Source organism: Alnus glutinosa, chromosome 7 (genome assembly GCF_958979055.1).
Source record: "Alnus glutinosa chromosome 7, dhAlnGlut1.1, whole genome shotgun sequence".
Lineage (NCBI taxonomy): Eukaryota > Viridiplantae > Streptophyta > Magnoliopsida > Fagales > Betulaceae > Alnus > Alnus glutinosa.
Window position 1 is genome coordinate 1,319,220 of NC_084892.1, and position 13,667 is coordinate 1,332,886.

The window sequence follows — 13,667 nt, forward strand, 5'->3', positions numbered from 1 at the left end:
TTTCAAATTGGGTTGAAATCTTGGAAGAATTTATTTATGATCTAATCTAATTGGGTGACAATATGGAAAACACGTTTAATTTTCTTTCACGTTTGCCTTTTCAGACTTTAACCTATCTGTATTCGTTATTCCTTCAAATTGGGTTGGACTCTTGGAAGAATATTTTTTGATCCAATCTAATAATCTATTATGCTACATGTGTCCAAAATATATATGGTTCCGACATATATTTTTACAAATGCATATGAAATTTACATGCTTTATTAAAATTTTGAAATAATTTTTGAGCACATCTCAATTTAATAAATTAAATTAAAAAATTTCTTCCACTGCAATTTAAAAGAAAACTTTGTCATTTGCTTAGCCGTTTAATTAGCTCCTTAAGTATATATTTACCTACCCCTTTAGCTCATGGAAAACGCACGGAGTTGAAAGCCCCATTAAAGTATTAGTTTAAATTAGCTAACTTGATTAATTGTTCTAACAACTTTTATAAATAATACTCATTAAATCTCCTGGAAAACAACATTATATCAATTCATATCCATTGATGATTTTTCTTTTTCTTTTTTAAATGGATCATATATATCCATTGATTTCTCTCTATCTACTTGCTTAGCTTGCCTATATACAAGTCACCAAAAAAGGTGCGCTCCATAAGAATCACATTCCTCTCCCTCTCTCTCTCTCTTTGATATATATCACATAGTTTTTCAAGGTAAAAGGGAAAAGGACAGAAGGAAGGAAGGAGGAAAATATGAACATAATTCATTGATTTCTCCAATCTTGGAAACATTCATAAAGAGTTGATTTGCCCAATATTACAAGTATTAAACAATAAAAAGGTGTTGTTTCTTTATGTAAACGGCCCATGTGGGTTGTGGGCCATCGGGAAACTATAAAACGGACTCCACAAAGACTTGCTTTCAATTTCTTAATGACATATACACCTTGCAACTATCAATAACAATTGTGCATTATTGCTTCTTCACAAGAGAGAATTTGTTGTTTGGGACCCATCCCCCAAAGAGAGAACTTTCTTGCACACCTTTTTTTGTCTTTTGGACAACCCCCACCGAAGGCTACCCAATACTTTCTCCGGACAAAGACCCCAAAGGGTGGGTCGTGCAAGATGGGTTTAGTTTAGGTGGTGTTAAAAAAAAAAAAAAATTACAGAAATTTTCTTGTAATTTTTTTAACGATTCAAATATAATTTAGCATGAAATTAAATATGAACCCTAAAAAAATTACAAAAAAGTTTTGTAATTTTTTTTTTTTTTTACGGCGCGCACCTAAGCTAAATCCCTGCAAGATAATTAAGTTGGGTTGATAAATGTACTTGTTATTTTTTTTATTTGGGGAGAGGGCACTTCATTAGGATCCAAAGGGAGCCCTATGAGGAATGCCTTTTCTTCTCCTTGCATTAGAAGGAGGTGGGGGAGGCGTGGACGGGTATATGTCTTGTTGTGCGCCTTCACGCAATTCTTCTTCCTCTCTTGATGAGACTGATCTCCTTGGAATAATCCCTTCCCTTCTTTCCATTAATAGTTCTTCATTCTTAGCCTCTAACTTAAAGCTTCCATCCCCATTTCTCTTTATTCCTACAAGCTAAGTCATTTGAAAAAAAAAAAAAAAAACCCAAAAAGTTATATAAAATATGATTCCAAGCAAAACCCATAAATGAGAACTAGTTTATAATCCTGAAATGATGTCAATTGGTGGATGGTGATGGAGATGCTTATGGTTATGGTTAATATGTGAATGCAAGTCATGGGTATGTGTGGTAGCTTGTAATGATCACCAAGGAGAGACGATAATGATGTTGACGGCGATAGGTTTGTGAACGTGGTTCATAATTGATGTAGGTAATGGGTAAAATGGACATAGGGTGAGTTGTGAATGATGTTGATGATCGATGAGAACAATGTGAGCTATAGCTAGCTAGGCGAGCGAAGAAATGGAAAAATGGCTTACCTTACAGCCAAGTGAACAGAAACGAAATGGGTCCAAGAGGCTTCTCCCACAGATTTCGCATATGTGGGCAACCCCTTTCGCAGCTTTTGGCTGAGGTCTCTCATTCAGAAACAAAACTCTGGCACTGTTTATCACATACGTCTGGACTCCGCTTATGTCCAACACCTTTTGAATCTCTGAAACTCTCACCACATCGTGATAGGAAGATCTTCTTATCTGCAAAAACAAAAGCAAAATATTAAAAATGGGGAATCAAAAAAAGAAAAGAGTTAATGTAGGAATCAATAAGGCTGGGGAATGTGCCTACTTGAATGACTTGATGATCCTTGTGGCGTGAAGAACGGCAATAAAAGCAAAATGCATCGGCGCCGTTACAGTCCAAGCAAAACATGTTGCATTCACTCCTTGCCGCATCTCCATGAAGCCGGCAGACGGAGAAAAACGAAGTGGTTAGCAATGGCTCTAGCCACGGAGGTACCAATGACGTTGTGTCCTGTTAAAGAAATTAAACCCAGTAATGGAAATGAGGGATATATGAGGAGAAATGCCACAAATTCTTAATTCTCAAGAGAGAGAGAGAGAGAGAGAGTAAAAAGATCATCATTACCATTACAGAGCTAAATTCCCAACAATGGGTTTCTGAGAGAATGTGAGCTAGCTTGCTGACAATGGAATTGTTTCACAGAGAAAGAAATCACAGAGAAACTTGCAGAGATGAAAAATAGGCTCTGAGAGAGAGAGAGAGAGAGAGAGAGAGAGAGAGGTAAACGACCTAAAACTTAGACTTCAACAACACAACAACGATTATACTAAGGGACAAGTCTCTGAGTCTCGCAAACAAATGCGGCAAAGCCTAGGCGATCAACGGCTGAGACCAAATGTGGTGGCTCAAGTCTCCCCACAGCTGTTGGATTAATAGACAGAGATGGGTGGGTTTGGCGCTTACGCTACTTTGCATCTTTCCTTGCGTCTCTACATGGGCACTAGGTCGGCCACTTGGCTACGCATAAACTCCAAGAGCTGTTCACTCAAAAAAGCATCCACGCCATCACTTTTGCCACGTGTGTAGGCCTTCCACGTGTCGCAATCTAGTCTGTCCATTCGTAATTGGACCCCACATATTACTTTCTCCTATGTTGATTAGGTACTAGTGACATGGATGATGTCATAATTGTGGAAAGTAGCTTATGATGCTGGCCTCCTCACAAAGGCTTCCTCTAATGGCTCTTGCCTTTTGCATAAAGATTACCCCTATCCACAGCAGTCACGGCGGAACCCAAAATTTTGATATGGAATATAAAATTATTCAAATATTTTTTTTAAGGGGGGAAAAATAATTATTTTTTGAAGATTTACCTTATAAAAATACAAATTTTAAGATTAATTTCAAAAAATTTACAGGGTTGAAGCCCCCAACCTGCTATATATATATGGCTATTGATTCATTACTTCCATAGAATTTATGAAAACTTTTTCATACAATTCTTCCAACCTTTTTTACCATTGGATTATTGACATTTTGCTTGGTCATGAGATGGACGTTCTTTATTATACATAATTATAGGCAGCATGTCATGTCAGAGGGGATTAGTTTTTATGTTAAACAAGAGTGTGAGTTATTAAACTATCAATTATTAATATTATAGATTCTAATAAACTATCATTTATTCACTCATCAAATACCGCCGGCAACCTAGAGTGAAATGGGATCCAGCATTATATTTCAAAGAAGTATATATGAACATCACCCAAACATCTCATTGATATATATATAGTAACCATTCATATTAAGGACCATCGAAAAATGACTAAGAAAATGATGAGGGTTGGAATCATAATTAGAAAGATTCACAATCCTCTTGATCGGCGGAGCCCAATATAATTAATAATAAATTGTTGATTAGTATGGACTCTTGGAGCACCTTTGTAGTACATTTATTAATTAGATAGAGAATTTAGGGTTAGAATTAGAAAGCTTCACAATCCTCTTCATAAGCTAAGCCGAATATAATTAATAACAAATTGCTCATTAGCATAGAGTACTCTTACAGCACCTTGTAGAACATTTATTAATTAGTTAAAAAAGTATAGTAGCCCCCTTGCGAGCTCTTTCCATCTCCGTCTTGAGAGTTTGCCGCCTCATCTCTCTCTCTCTCTCATGAAAATCGATTCAAACTATGAGTCTTTCTTCTCATTTCTCTCTATCGGAGTCTTTTTTCTTTTGTTTGAACTTGAAGTCTCCGAACTAGTAGAAGGGATTCAAGGTCAAGATTGGGGACGCATGAGGGCAGGTTCATCCATCGGGGTTGGCCGAAGGGAAGGGCGAACATGGCTTTGTGACTAATTTTCTTCTTGGGAACAATTTTTTAGCTGGTATATGTAGTTCATGTAGTGTGTGGTTGATGGTTTCTAGGGTTTTTGAAATGGTTTAGGTTTGCGAATGGACGGAAAAGGTCGAGGCGTAGGTGACAAGGGTTCGATAATGTGGAAGAGTCGGTTTTTCATTAAAAATCGAGAGAGATAAATTAAATCTGAACCGTTAGTGTTTTTTTAAAAAAAAAAAAAAAAAATTACAATCGATATACTATAGTTTTATTTGATCTAAACTTTGGTATGTACTTGTTAGGATGGATGTTCGTAGAAGGCCATTTGTTGTTGTTCTTTTTGTTGTACTTGTAAATCTTTGGTACCCATAATGTGTAATGTTCTTTTAATGTAATGGAATATATCTATCTTACCAAAGAAACATATAAAGCCTAATTTAAATTGGTAATGATGTTCTGTAGCTTCTAATTAATGTCATATTAACTATTAAAATGAAATTTTAAAACCATTCCACTAATTCATGACATTAGATGGTGGCAAAGAGCACTTCTCAAGGATACACAAATGGCATGGCATGCAGCTGCTTCGTTGGCATTTTTATTTCCCCGGCCCCCTTCTTCGCTGTTTAATTAGCAATAAGATTAATTAATCAGTAGTATATTTATTATGCATAATTAATTATTTTGATCAATTGGTTAGTGTTTGCCATTATTGTTATTTCCAATTGCATCTCACCTCGATCATGATGTCAGGGTCAAGAAAAATGTTACAATTACGTCATTATAATATAATGGTAAATATCAGTTTCTACGTGACACAAAAAAAAAAAAAAAAAAAAAAGAAGCTCAATTTCTATTTGATTATGTAGCTATCCAAAAATCCTATAATTCTCTTGGACTACAATATGCTTGAGAATACTTTATGAGGGTTGTTAGGGGGCTACAATTTTTAATATAAATTCTTTTATAAATTGATATGGTAATTCACGCAAAACTCACAATATTAATCACTAAATAATTAAATTTATTTGTAGCAGATGTGATAGTGCCATGTCAATTTGTAAGTCTATGTTGCACTTATCATGTCGGCAACTAAATAATTAAATTTATGGGTTAATTACTTTTTCCCTCAATTAACTAGCGTTTATTAATTACAAGTAGCCTCGTGAACTAACACGTGTCACACTCAGTTATATTGATCGAACTATCATTTTGTTACAAAATCCTCATACGGTAGGGAATCTCGTTAATTAAATCGGGCGAAATATTCATTTTTTAGACTTTAAATTTAGTTGAAGGACGAAATACCCTCAAATATTTTTTTTTTAAAAAAAAAAATCATAATTAATAATTACATAAAAATACAAAAAGAAAAAAAGAAAAAGAAAAAAAGAAGAGCAATGGGTTGTTCCCGAACCACCCCCTATTTGTTTGATAGCCACCCCAAATAGGTGTTTCAACCCCTAGGATTTATTTTATTTTTTTTATTTTTAAAATTTTAAGGGTATTTATCTAATTTTTGTTTCTAACCTTAAGGTATTTTCGTCCATTTACGTTTTTTTAACAATTTTGACTAACGAATAGATTTTTTATATTTATTTTGTAATGAAATGGTAGTTAAATGCAATTGAGTGTGACATGCATGTGTCAGTTTTATGAGAGCATCTTACAAATGAATGTTACTTTATGGGGAAAATGTAATAATTAAAGAGATAGTAGAAAAGCAGTAAGCATATATATTTGTTTAGAAAAAGAACTTTTTAAACATAATGCATGCATATCTAATTAAGATTCCATCCAAATTAGATATGCATGAGTTACAAGGGTGGCCGGGGTGTGCGTGGGTCATGGGGTACCAATTGAAACTAAGCCATAATTACGGTACTTAAACTGTTAATTAAATTGGATATGCTGAATGGTGTGGGATTTCCGTTAAAGAATGACCTACTTTTTTTTTTATCAATTTGTGGAACAAGAAAGTGAAAGATGAGGAGAAAGTTTTGAGACAAATGAGAAAGAAAAGACTTGAATTTTGGGGTTTGTAGACATCTCCACAAAAAGCATATTTCCCGTGAAAGAAGAAAACAAAGAAAAGGTAGGAATTGATGATGATCGATGATGTGAAACGGATGCGAACTGTGCCGGAAAATCAAACCCCAAATTAAGCCTTTTTACCCCCAAGGAGAAGAAAAGCAAACTCTCTAGCTTTTGGGTTTATATATATATATAAGTTTTATTAATTTTAATTTTTTAATTAATTTTTAAATATTTTAATTTTTTTTTAATTTTATATTGTGCCATGTGTCCACCCTTTTTGGTTGACACGTGGCAGTCCGTTAAAATTTGGACTGAAAAATAGACAGATATACCAAATTAGTCTTTTTCCAAAATTCAGTACCATCTGTGAAGCGAAATGAAACTGAAATAACAAAAAATAAAGTTTTTAAACCGCAGGTACCAAATATGCATGTCTTTAACCCGGCCTTAAATTAATTAGGGATAATTTCAGTTAAGGGTACAGAACTTTTACCCTTTTTGAAAGAAGATACACTGAATTTCAAACAATCTCAAATTGGGATATCCATTTTTCAGAAAGTCTCAATTAGGGGTCCTCCATTAGGATTTTCCATTAAATCCTATCAAAATTCCTAAAATACCATTGTGTTTATTTTTTAAAAAAAAAAATTAAAAAAAAAATTCAAAGATTCATGAGTATTTTTGTAAATTCCATTAAATTATAACCAACGCCTAAATCTTAGCAATTTTTTTTTCTTAAAACAAATTGAGGTGTGTTTTGAGAGATTTGATAGGATTTAACGAAAAATCATAACAGATAACACCTAATTGAGACTTTTCGAAAAACGAATATCTTAAATTAAGAGGGTTTAAAGTTCAGATATCTTCTTTAAAAAAAAGAAAAAAAAAAAGTGAAAGTTCGGTACCTTAAGCGAAATTCTCCCGATTAATTAAAATAGATTGCATGATTTATTTATTTATTTATTTATTTTCATGCTTTGTTTTCTGGCTTTTCTTTCCACTTTGTTTTGCTACCTTTTTTGCATCTTTACAAGCAGGCCAGGCGTCTAGACCACGCTCATAGTCAATAAGCAAGCCGTGGAGGCACAATTGTTTGTTTAATCTTCCACAACATGCAGATTAATCAAAGACTCCAATAACTTTATGTAGGAATCAAGGCTGGCAACATGGGAGTGTGAATCATTATTACACACGCTCTCTTTCCTTGCATCTTCCTTAAAAGCAAATATATATATAAAATAAATAAAAAATTATACGTTGCCTTTATGGTTCAACCATAAATTAGGTTAATGCCCAAGGGTTAGGGGCCGGCATCATATGCTGCCACATTGGCAGTGTTTGAAGTCAGGATCTCGACAGTGTCATGGGTTAATTTTGAATTGAAGTAACTCGATCCTAGAAAAGCAAGAATGATAAAAACACATATATCAATGATGATACTGTTGATCGGATGATCAACCTCAATTATAGAATGAATGCATGCAATAGAGAACGAAAAAGGTAAAAGACCTGTTCGGAGTTCTGTACAGAAATATTTCCGATGCTTAGGTAAGCAAGAATAATTGATAAATTTTTCAAAAAGTGTAGCAACTAGAAAAGGGCGTAACGTGCGTGAATAGTAATGTGCATGTAACTAGATAGGATGCATGCTTCCTCCGATGTGGAGTGCCTACGAGCAACATACGGCCTAGACCAAGTGTCATCTGCAAATAGGATTATGGTGTTAATTGGCTAGGCGTAGTGTTAAATATATTCATGTCTCCTAACGAAATTGGCCAAGTGAATGGCAATACTTCACTTACCATTATTACCAAGTTTCGTACCGGATTGTGTGCTCATTGGTAGGCTAGGGAAGTTGCTTGGTTTCTTGTCGAGATCGAATAATAAAACAACTAAAATGGAGCAGTGAGGAGCTATTATCTATGTCACGTCCCCATTTATTATGTAAGCTGCTAGTGTGTTGACTCTCACGACTCATTGGGACTCGTGATTTGGGTCTAACCATCCCGGCCCAGACCTACATCCTTAATATGGGTTGGTCGGTTGGATACTCGGTATATCGACCAACATGCGACAAGGTGAAAGTGTTAATGGAGTGGCAAGGTATCACTGCATTTCATAATTTACCAGGTGAGTTATTAGTTTATCAAGGTATCGTGGATGATGTACGAATAATGATAAGTGCAATAATTGATTGGCTCTACAAATTTTTGGTGTGATTGGCTGAAAATTGACCCCACTTAGAAGACACCCTAAGCTGCTGAATGAATTCTATACTTGGGCATTGTTTGACTCACAGAAAATCAGCTGCAGAGATAATGGAAGCATGGTACCAAACAAATCGGTTGGGGTGAGAAATGGGTAGGTTTGGCGAATTAGCCATCCAAATTTGGCCCATTATAGTAAAAGAATAAGCACTCTTGGCTCTTTAGTCTTTGATTTTTGTATATCCATACTAATCTTTGTTATGGAGACTGAAAGATGAGATTGCAGAGCAAATTTGCCCCAATCTTTGCTACATACGGTTCAAAAGGTGGGTAGAGGGAGAGAAGGCTAGGGAAGCTTATGTGAATTAATTTGATAGTCCAAGAAGCTTATTGATTAATTAAGATTAATTGATAGAGCCCAAAATCATTTTCAATTCAACTCGGCCAAAAGCCAAAGACAGTTCATAAAGTATGTTTTTTCTTTTCCACCTGATCACTATCATTTTAGAACAATACAATCCTATAAAGATAGGTTAGAATAGTTGCTCAATTGGGTAGGCTGCTGGCATGTTTGTGCTTCCCTCCCAACAAATCAGCCCCACCCTGTATTTAAGCAGAATTTTTCTCTCTTTCACCGGAGGTAATTAAGGGAAAAATTCCAATGACCAATTATATTGTAAGACTAAAGAAAGTCGGTCAGTCTATCTCAATAAATAAACAAATAATAATAATAATAAAAAGAAAAGAAAAGAAGTCAGTCTCAGCCTTAAAGATAGTATAGTATTGTCTTTTTCTCAAAGCAGCACTCATATTTTGGTGATACCTTTAATTTAAAAAGAAAAGTATAAAACAAATAAAAACTTAAATGACACATGACCCACGGCCAAGGTTGGCGACCCACATCTACGAGTTTTTTTTTTTTTTTTTTCCTTTCTGTTTAACTTTTTATTTAATGATAATTTTGTACTTCTATTAATTTTATAAGGGTATAAGGCACATTTCATATATTTACCATATGATTTAACTCGAAACTCTAAGGAAAAGAGTGACATTACCCGACAATGTTAAATTCATAAAATATAATTGCAAAAACGTTGAAACACACGATAGTATGTGTGAGTTTAAGATTGCGATTTTGTAAATAAAAAATATAATTTTAAATCAAATTACAGAAAATAAATCGTTTGAGAATTGCGTTTATAAAAAATTGCTATTTAAAAACGCAGAAAATTGTTTTTTAAAATCGTAGGTAATTTGGTATTTTTTTTTAAAACGCATAATTTTCAAAAATAATTTACGATTTTAACAAACGCTTAACTACAATTTTAAAATTATACATTTTAAAATTATTATTTTTAAAATCACATTTTCTTTGAAATCGTAAATCAAAACCGACGTAAGTAAAGTTTTTGTCATAAGTTTTATTCCCCTGAATTTGAGTGCAAAAAACAAGATATCAATTTGGCTTTTACGGTAAGGCTGCTAATTAAAAGTTGGGTTGGTTTCTTATGGCCAAAGTACAACGAGGATTCCAAGACATATAGTCCTCAATTTGGTGTGACGGTTGGAATTATAACACGCATCTCTTGTGTCCTATTATATCATACGTGTCCTAATTCCAACCATCGAATTTCAACTGAAATCTCTACGTAATTACATTGCAATCCTTCTTCATTTCGACATCCTATGAACCATGTTTTAATTTGCTACAACAAAGTAGCAATTGCCCATTTAAGTTCTATCGGCTACTATATTAATACCAAATGTTAATGCCCTATGAGTATGACTAATATTAGATATTATATTTTTATCTTACAATTGTTAATAATATTATTGTAGCACTTTTAATTAATTTTTGATTGATTTGGAGCGTCACGTCAACATTGTTATAGACAATTATAAAATAAAAATATAATATATAACATTAGTTTATGAATGTATTATCAATCCAAATAATGAGGCCTTTACGACAGAAAATTGTTCTTATGGTTGTTTGAGTTGACATTCTTTGTACTCAAACTGCATTGAATATATTTTCAAAAAAAAAAACTTTATTGAATATGATATACCATATATTTATTCGGCCAGCCCAAAAGCTCACGGTTTGGGCTGAATTAACCAAGTTGCCTAAACCAAGGATCCCAACCATGCCAAGAAAGTTGATGTGCGAGCACAAAGATTGCATAAATAATAATGGGAGTGAGGCAAAAAGAACACTACCTTTCGGTCTTGTCCTAACCGTCGACGAGCGTGTATTCGATGCAACATCATGTCACAACCATAATTTGTAATTTGACGTCATGATTGACCAGTAGGGGCGGAGCCAGCCTTCCAATGTTGGGGGGAAGGATTGAAAAAAAAAATTTATGGGGGCAAATCTGAAAAAATAAAAAAATTTAAGGGAAAAATTTTAATTATTAATATTTTTTTTTTTCTCTTGAGAAAACCTTGAGCCTTATGCCCCCAAGGTTTTATGTGGCTCCTGCACTGTTAGCCAGAGCTAAAACCTATCAGCGAATGACACTTAGCCAAAATCGTACCTCCTCGTCAGTAGACACTCCGCATAAAGAGAAGACATGCGATCATTTCATGTACTATCAACCATTCTCTCTACGTATATTCTACATGTCTTACTTAAAAGCAATTTCATTCTTCACCGCTGCTAACTTCATAGTTTAACTGATTTGATGATTTGATGGATCTATTTGACATTAATTATAAATTATATATATAGACATGATTCCTAATTTTCTTGAGCCGTACGAGGAGAAAACTTCCTTTAGGTTTATAGGGGTATTATTCATCTACATCAATCCTTAATATTGTTTACTTTTCTGAACATGATTTGAAATTTGAAAAGATTTTACACGGACGAAACCATGTAGTGCAATTATGTACAATTTACAATGAATATTTTAAGAACCTGGGGTCGTGAAATCCTTACAATCTGCATAATAAACGTTGTTATCACATCTAAACCACCAACATGGTTGGCCTACCTACCCATGAAGTGTGATTAATTAAACCCAATAATGCAATTTACCTTCCAATCATAGATTCAATTCCAAAGATCTTGTTTATTGTTCTTTATCCCCTAAATCATTGCGTTGTAAATGCCAAAGAAGCTGGATAATTGGATATCCATTCTTGGCCTCTCTCTCTCTCTCTATATATATATATATTTTACTCGATTGCTTCTGCAGACTAATAAACAGGTTCTGAGATTTGAGGACTGTCCGATATATACTGCCTTTCATTGCAATGAAACTCTTGCCATTTTCACATGGCCGAGCTCCCCTAACCATAAACATGCTTATCTGTCCACATTTATCAATTTGAGCCAATATCGTCGATCTAGCATGTTGCAAGTGAAGTCTTGGTTCTTTTTGTTATAATATTAATTAAACAATTAGATTTTTTAATTTTTTATTGGCTTATGTTTTTAAAATAAGTAGTTGTTCAGAAATATTTATAATAGTTAGTAGATGGGCTTATCTAATTCTTACAAGCCCATCTACATATATTAATCCTAAAAAAGGCAAGCTACACGGCCTGTTGGATGACAAGTCAAAGTCCAAGCCCATTTAAGAACAACTTGCGAGAAGCCAAAAGTATCTCGAAGATATTAAAACCCGCAATACCCGAATTGTAGGGATCCCGAATAGCCTGGGATCACCCCTCAGAATCAGAGAATCGATTTCCTCCATATTTGAAGTGAACGGTTGATGTCTCCACTATAAATATGCACAAGCCATCAGGTATTCTTCAGTTGCTATTATTGATTTTTTAGAGTTGATACAAAATCCTCCCCAAAAATTAATTTAAGCATCAGAGTGAGATTAGTTGGCATCCCAACAAACTCCTTTGCTAATATTCATTGTTTTATAGGGAATGAAAGAATGAATAACTTTCTAAAAACTTGTGCTACCATATTGAAAACTGTTTTAACAATAGTGATTTAATATAGTACCAGATTGTCCCCATCCCCAAGGGATAGGTTAATTGGTTGTGGACTACACCTCATGAAGCAGAGGTCACTAATTTGAATATTCACTCCCTCCTCTTGTGTGGACATGTCAAAAAATATATATATATATATATAGTATCAGATTAGGGATAAAAAAAAATATATAATATCAGATTATGGATCTGAGTTCGAATCCTAACACTCACAATTTATCATATCAGGGATTCTGAGTTTTTTTTTTTTTTTTTTTTTTTTTTTTTTTTTTTTTTTGGGGGGGGGGGGGTCTGACCGTGGTATACATAAGCATGTGAATGTCCTTTGGAATACATTTCATACATCAAAGTGGTTCAGATGTTTATGTCACTAAGCTACCTAGCTGCTCATGGCCATTACGGGTGGGCACCGATTCCGGCAGCGTCGGAAACTTCTACTTCTGTTGGAGTCGGAACAATTAAAATTCGTAGTTAGAGTTGTTCGGAATAGTTGGAGATAGGCCAGAGATCGAGCGGAGAAGATCATCTAAATTCGTCTTCGTTTGCGTCGTCGTTTAACGAAGATGCAACGAAGAAGAGACGTCTTCACTCTTCGTTTGCACGAGGAAGACAAAGTGGTGATTTATTGGAATGAAAAAAAATAATAATAATAAATAAATCCTTGCATCATCAATCTCAATGGTTGTGGCGTAGTGGTGGAGAGAGAAATGAATGAACCATGGGAGCAATGGATTTAGAGTTTGCAACGGGGAAGTAATAAATTTCTAGGGTTCAAAACCACACAATTTTTCTTTTTCTTTCTTTTTAAAAAAAATATATATATAGATATATATCACTAAACATTAAACGACGACATTTTTTAATTATATTTTTAAAATTATAAAATATAATCTAGAAGATCTTAAATCAATTAAAAATTAGAACGACTAAACCCCTACTTCGCCTTCCCCTATCATTGAAAGCCGATCCGCACAAGTTGAAACCTTGTCCGTAGCTAGACCAAATACCGGTAATAAGCACACCCTAAATTGGCCATTCGGCAACATTGATATGAAAATTGGTTAGGATTATAACATTGTTAATAAAATAATTATAAGATAAAAATGTGATTCTAATATTACGTATATATACAATAAGTAACCGTTAAAAGTCTTTTTTGCCGGCA

General features: G+C 34.1%; 1 protein-coding gene across 1 annotated transcript; it reads right to left on the reverse strand.

Moving 5' to 3' along the window:
- Window positions 1-744: 744 nt before the first annotated feature.
- Window positions 745-2,909, reverse strand: LOC133873133 (protein RGF1 INDUCIBLE TRANSCRIPTION FACTOR 1-like). The gene is made up of 4 exons (XM_062310857.1): window positions 2,582-2,909; window positions 2,282-2,467; window positions 1,975-2,190; window positions 745-1,608 (listed from the first exon to the last, which is right to left on the reverse strand). Exons 1-4 carry the CDS (start codon window positions 2,582-2,584, stop codon window positions 1,375-1,377), a joined length of 639 nt encoding a protein of 212 aa, XP_062166841.1. The 5' UTR covers window positions 2,585-2,909; the 3' UTR covers window positions 745-1,374.
- Between the last annotated feature and the right edge of the window lie 10,758 nt (window positions 2,910-13,667).

Bases quoted from the DNA above. Each gene is read 5' to 3' on its own strand.
- LOC133873133 (XM_062310857.1), bottom strand. The intron at 2,191-2,281 runs GTAGGCACATTC...TTGTTTTTGCAG, and splicing joins AGGATCATCAAGTCATTCAA to ATAAGAAGATCTTCCTATCA. The intron at 1,609-1,974 runs GTAAGCCATTTT...CAAATGACTTAG, and splicing joins TCTGTTCACTTGGCTGTAAG to CTTGTAGGAATAAAGAGAAA.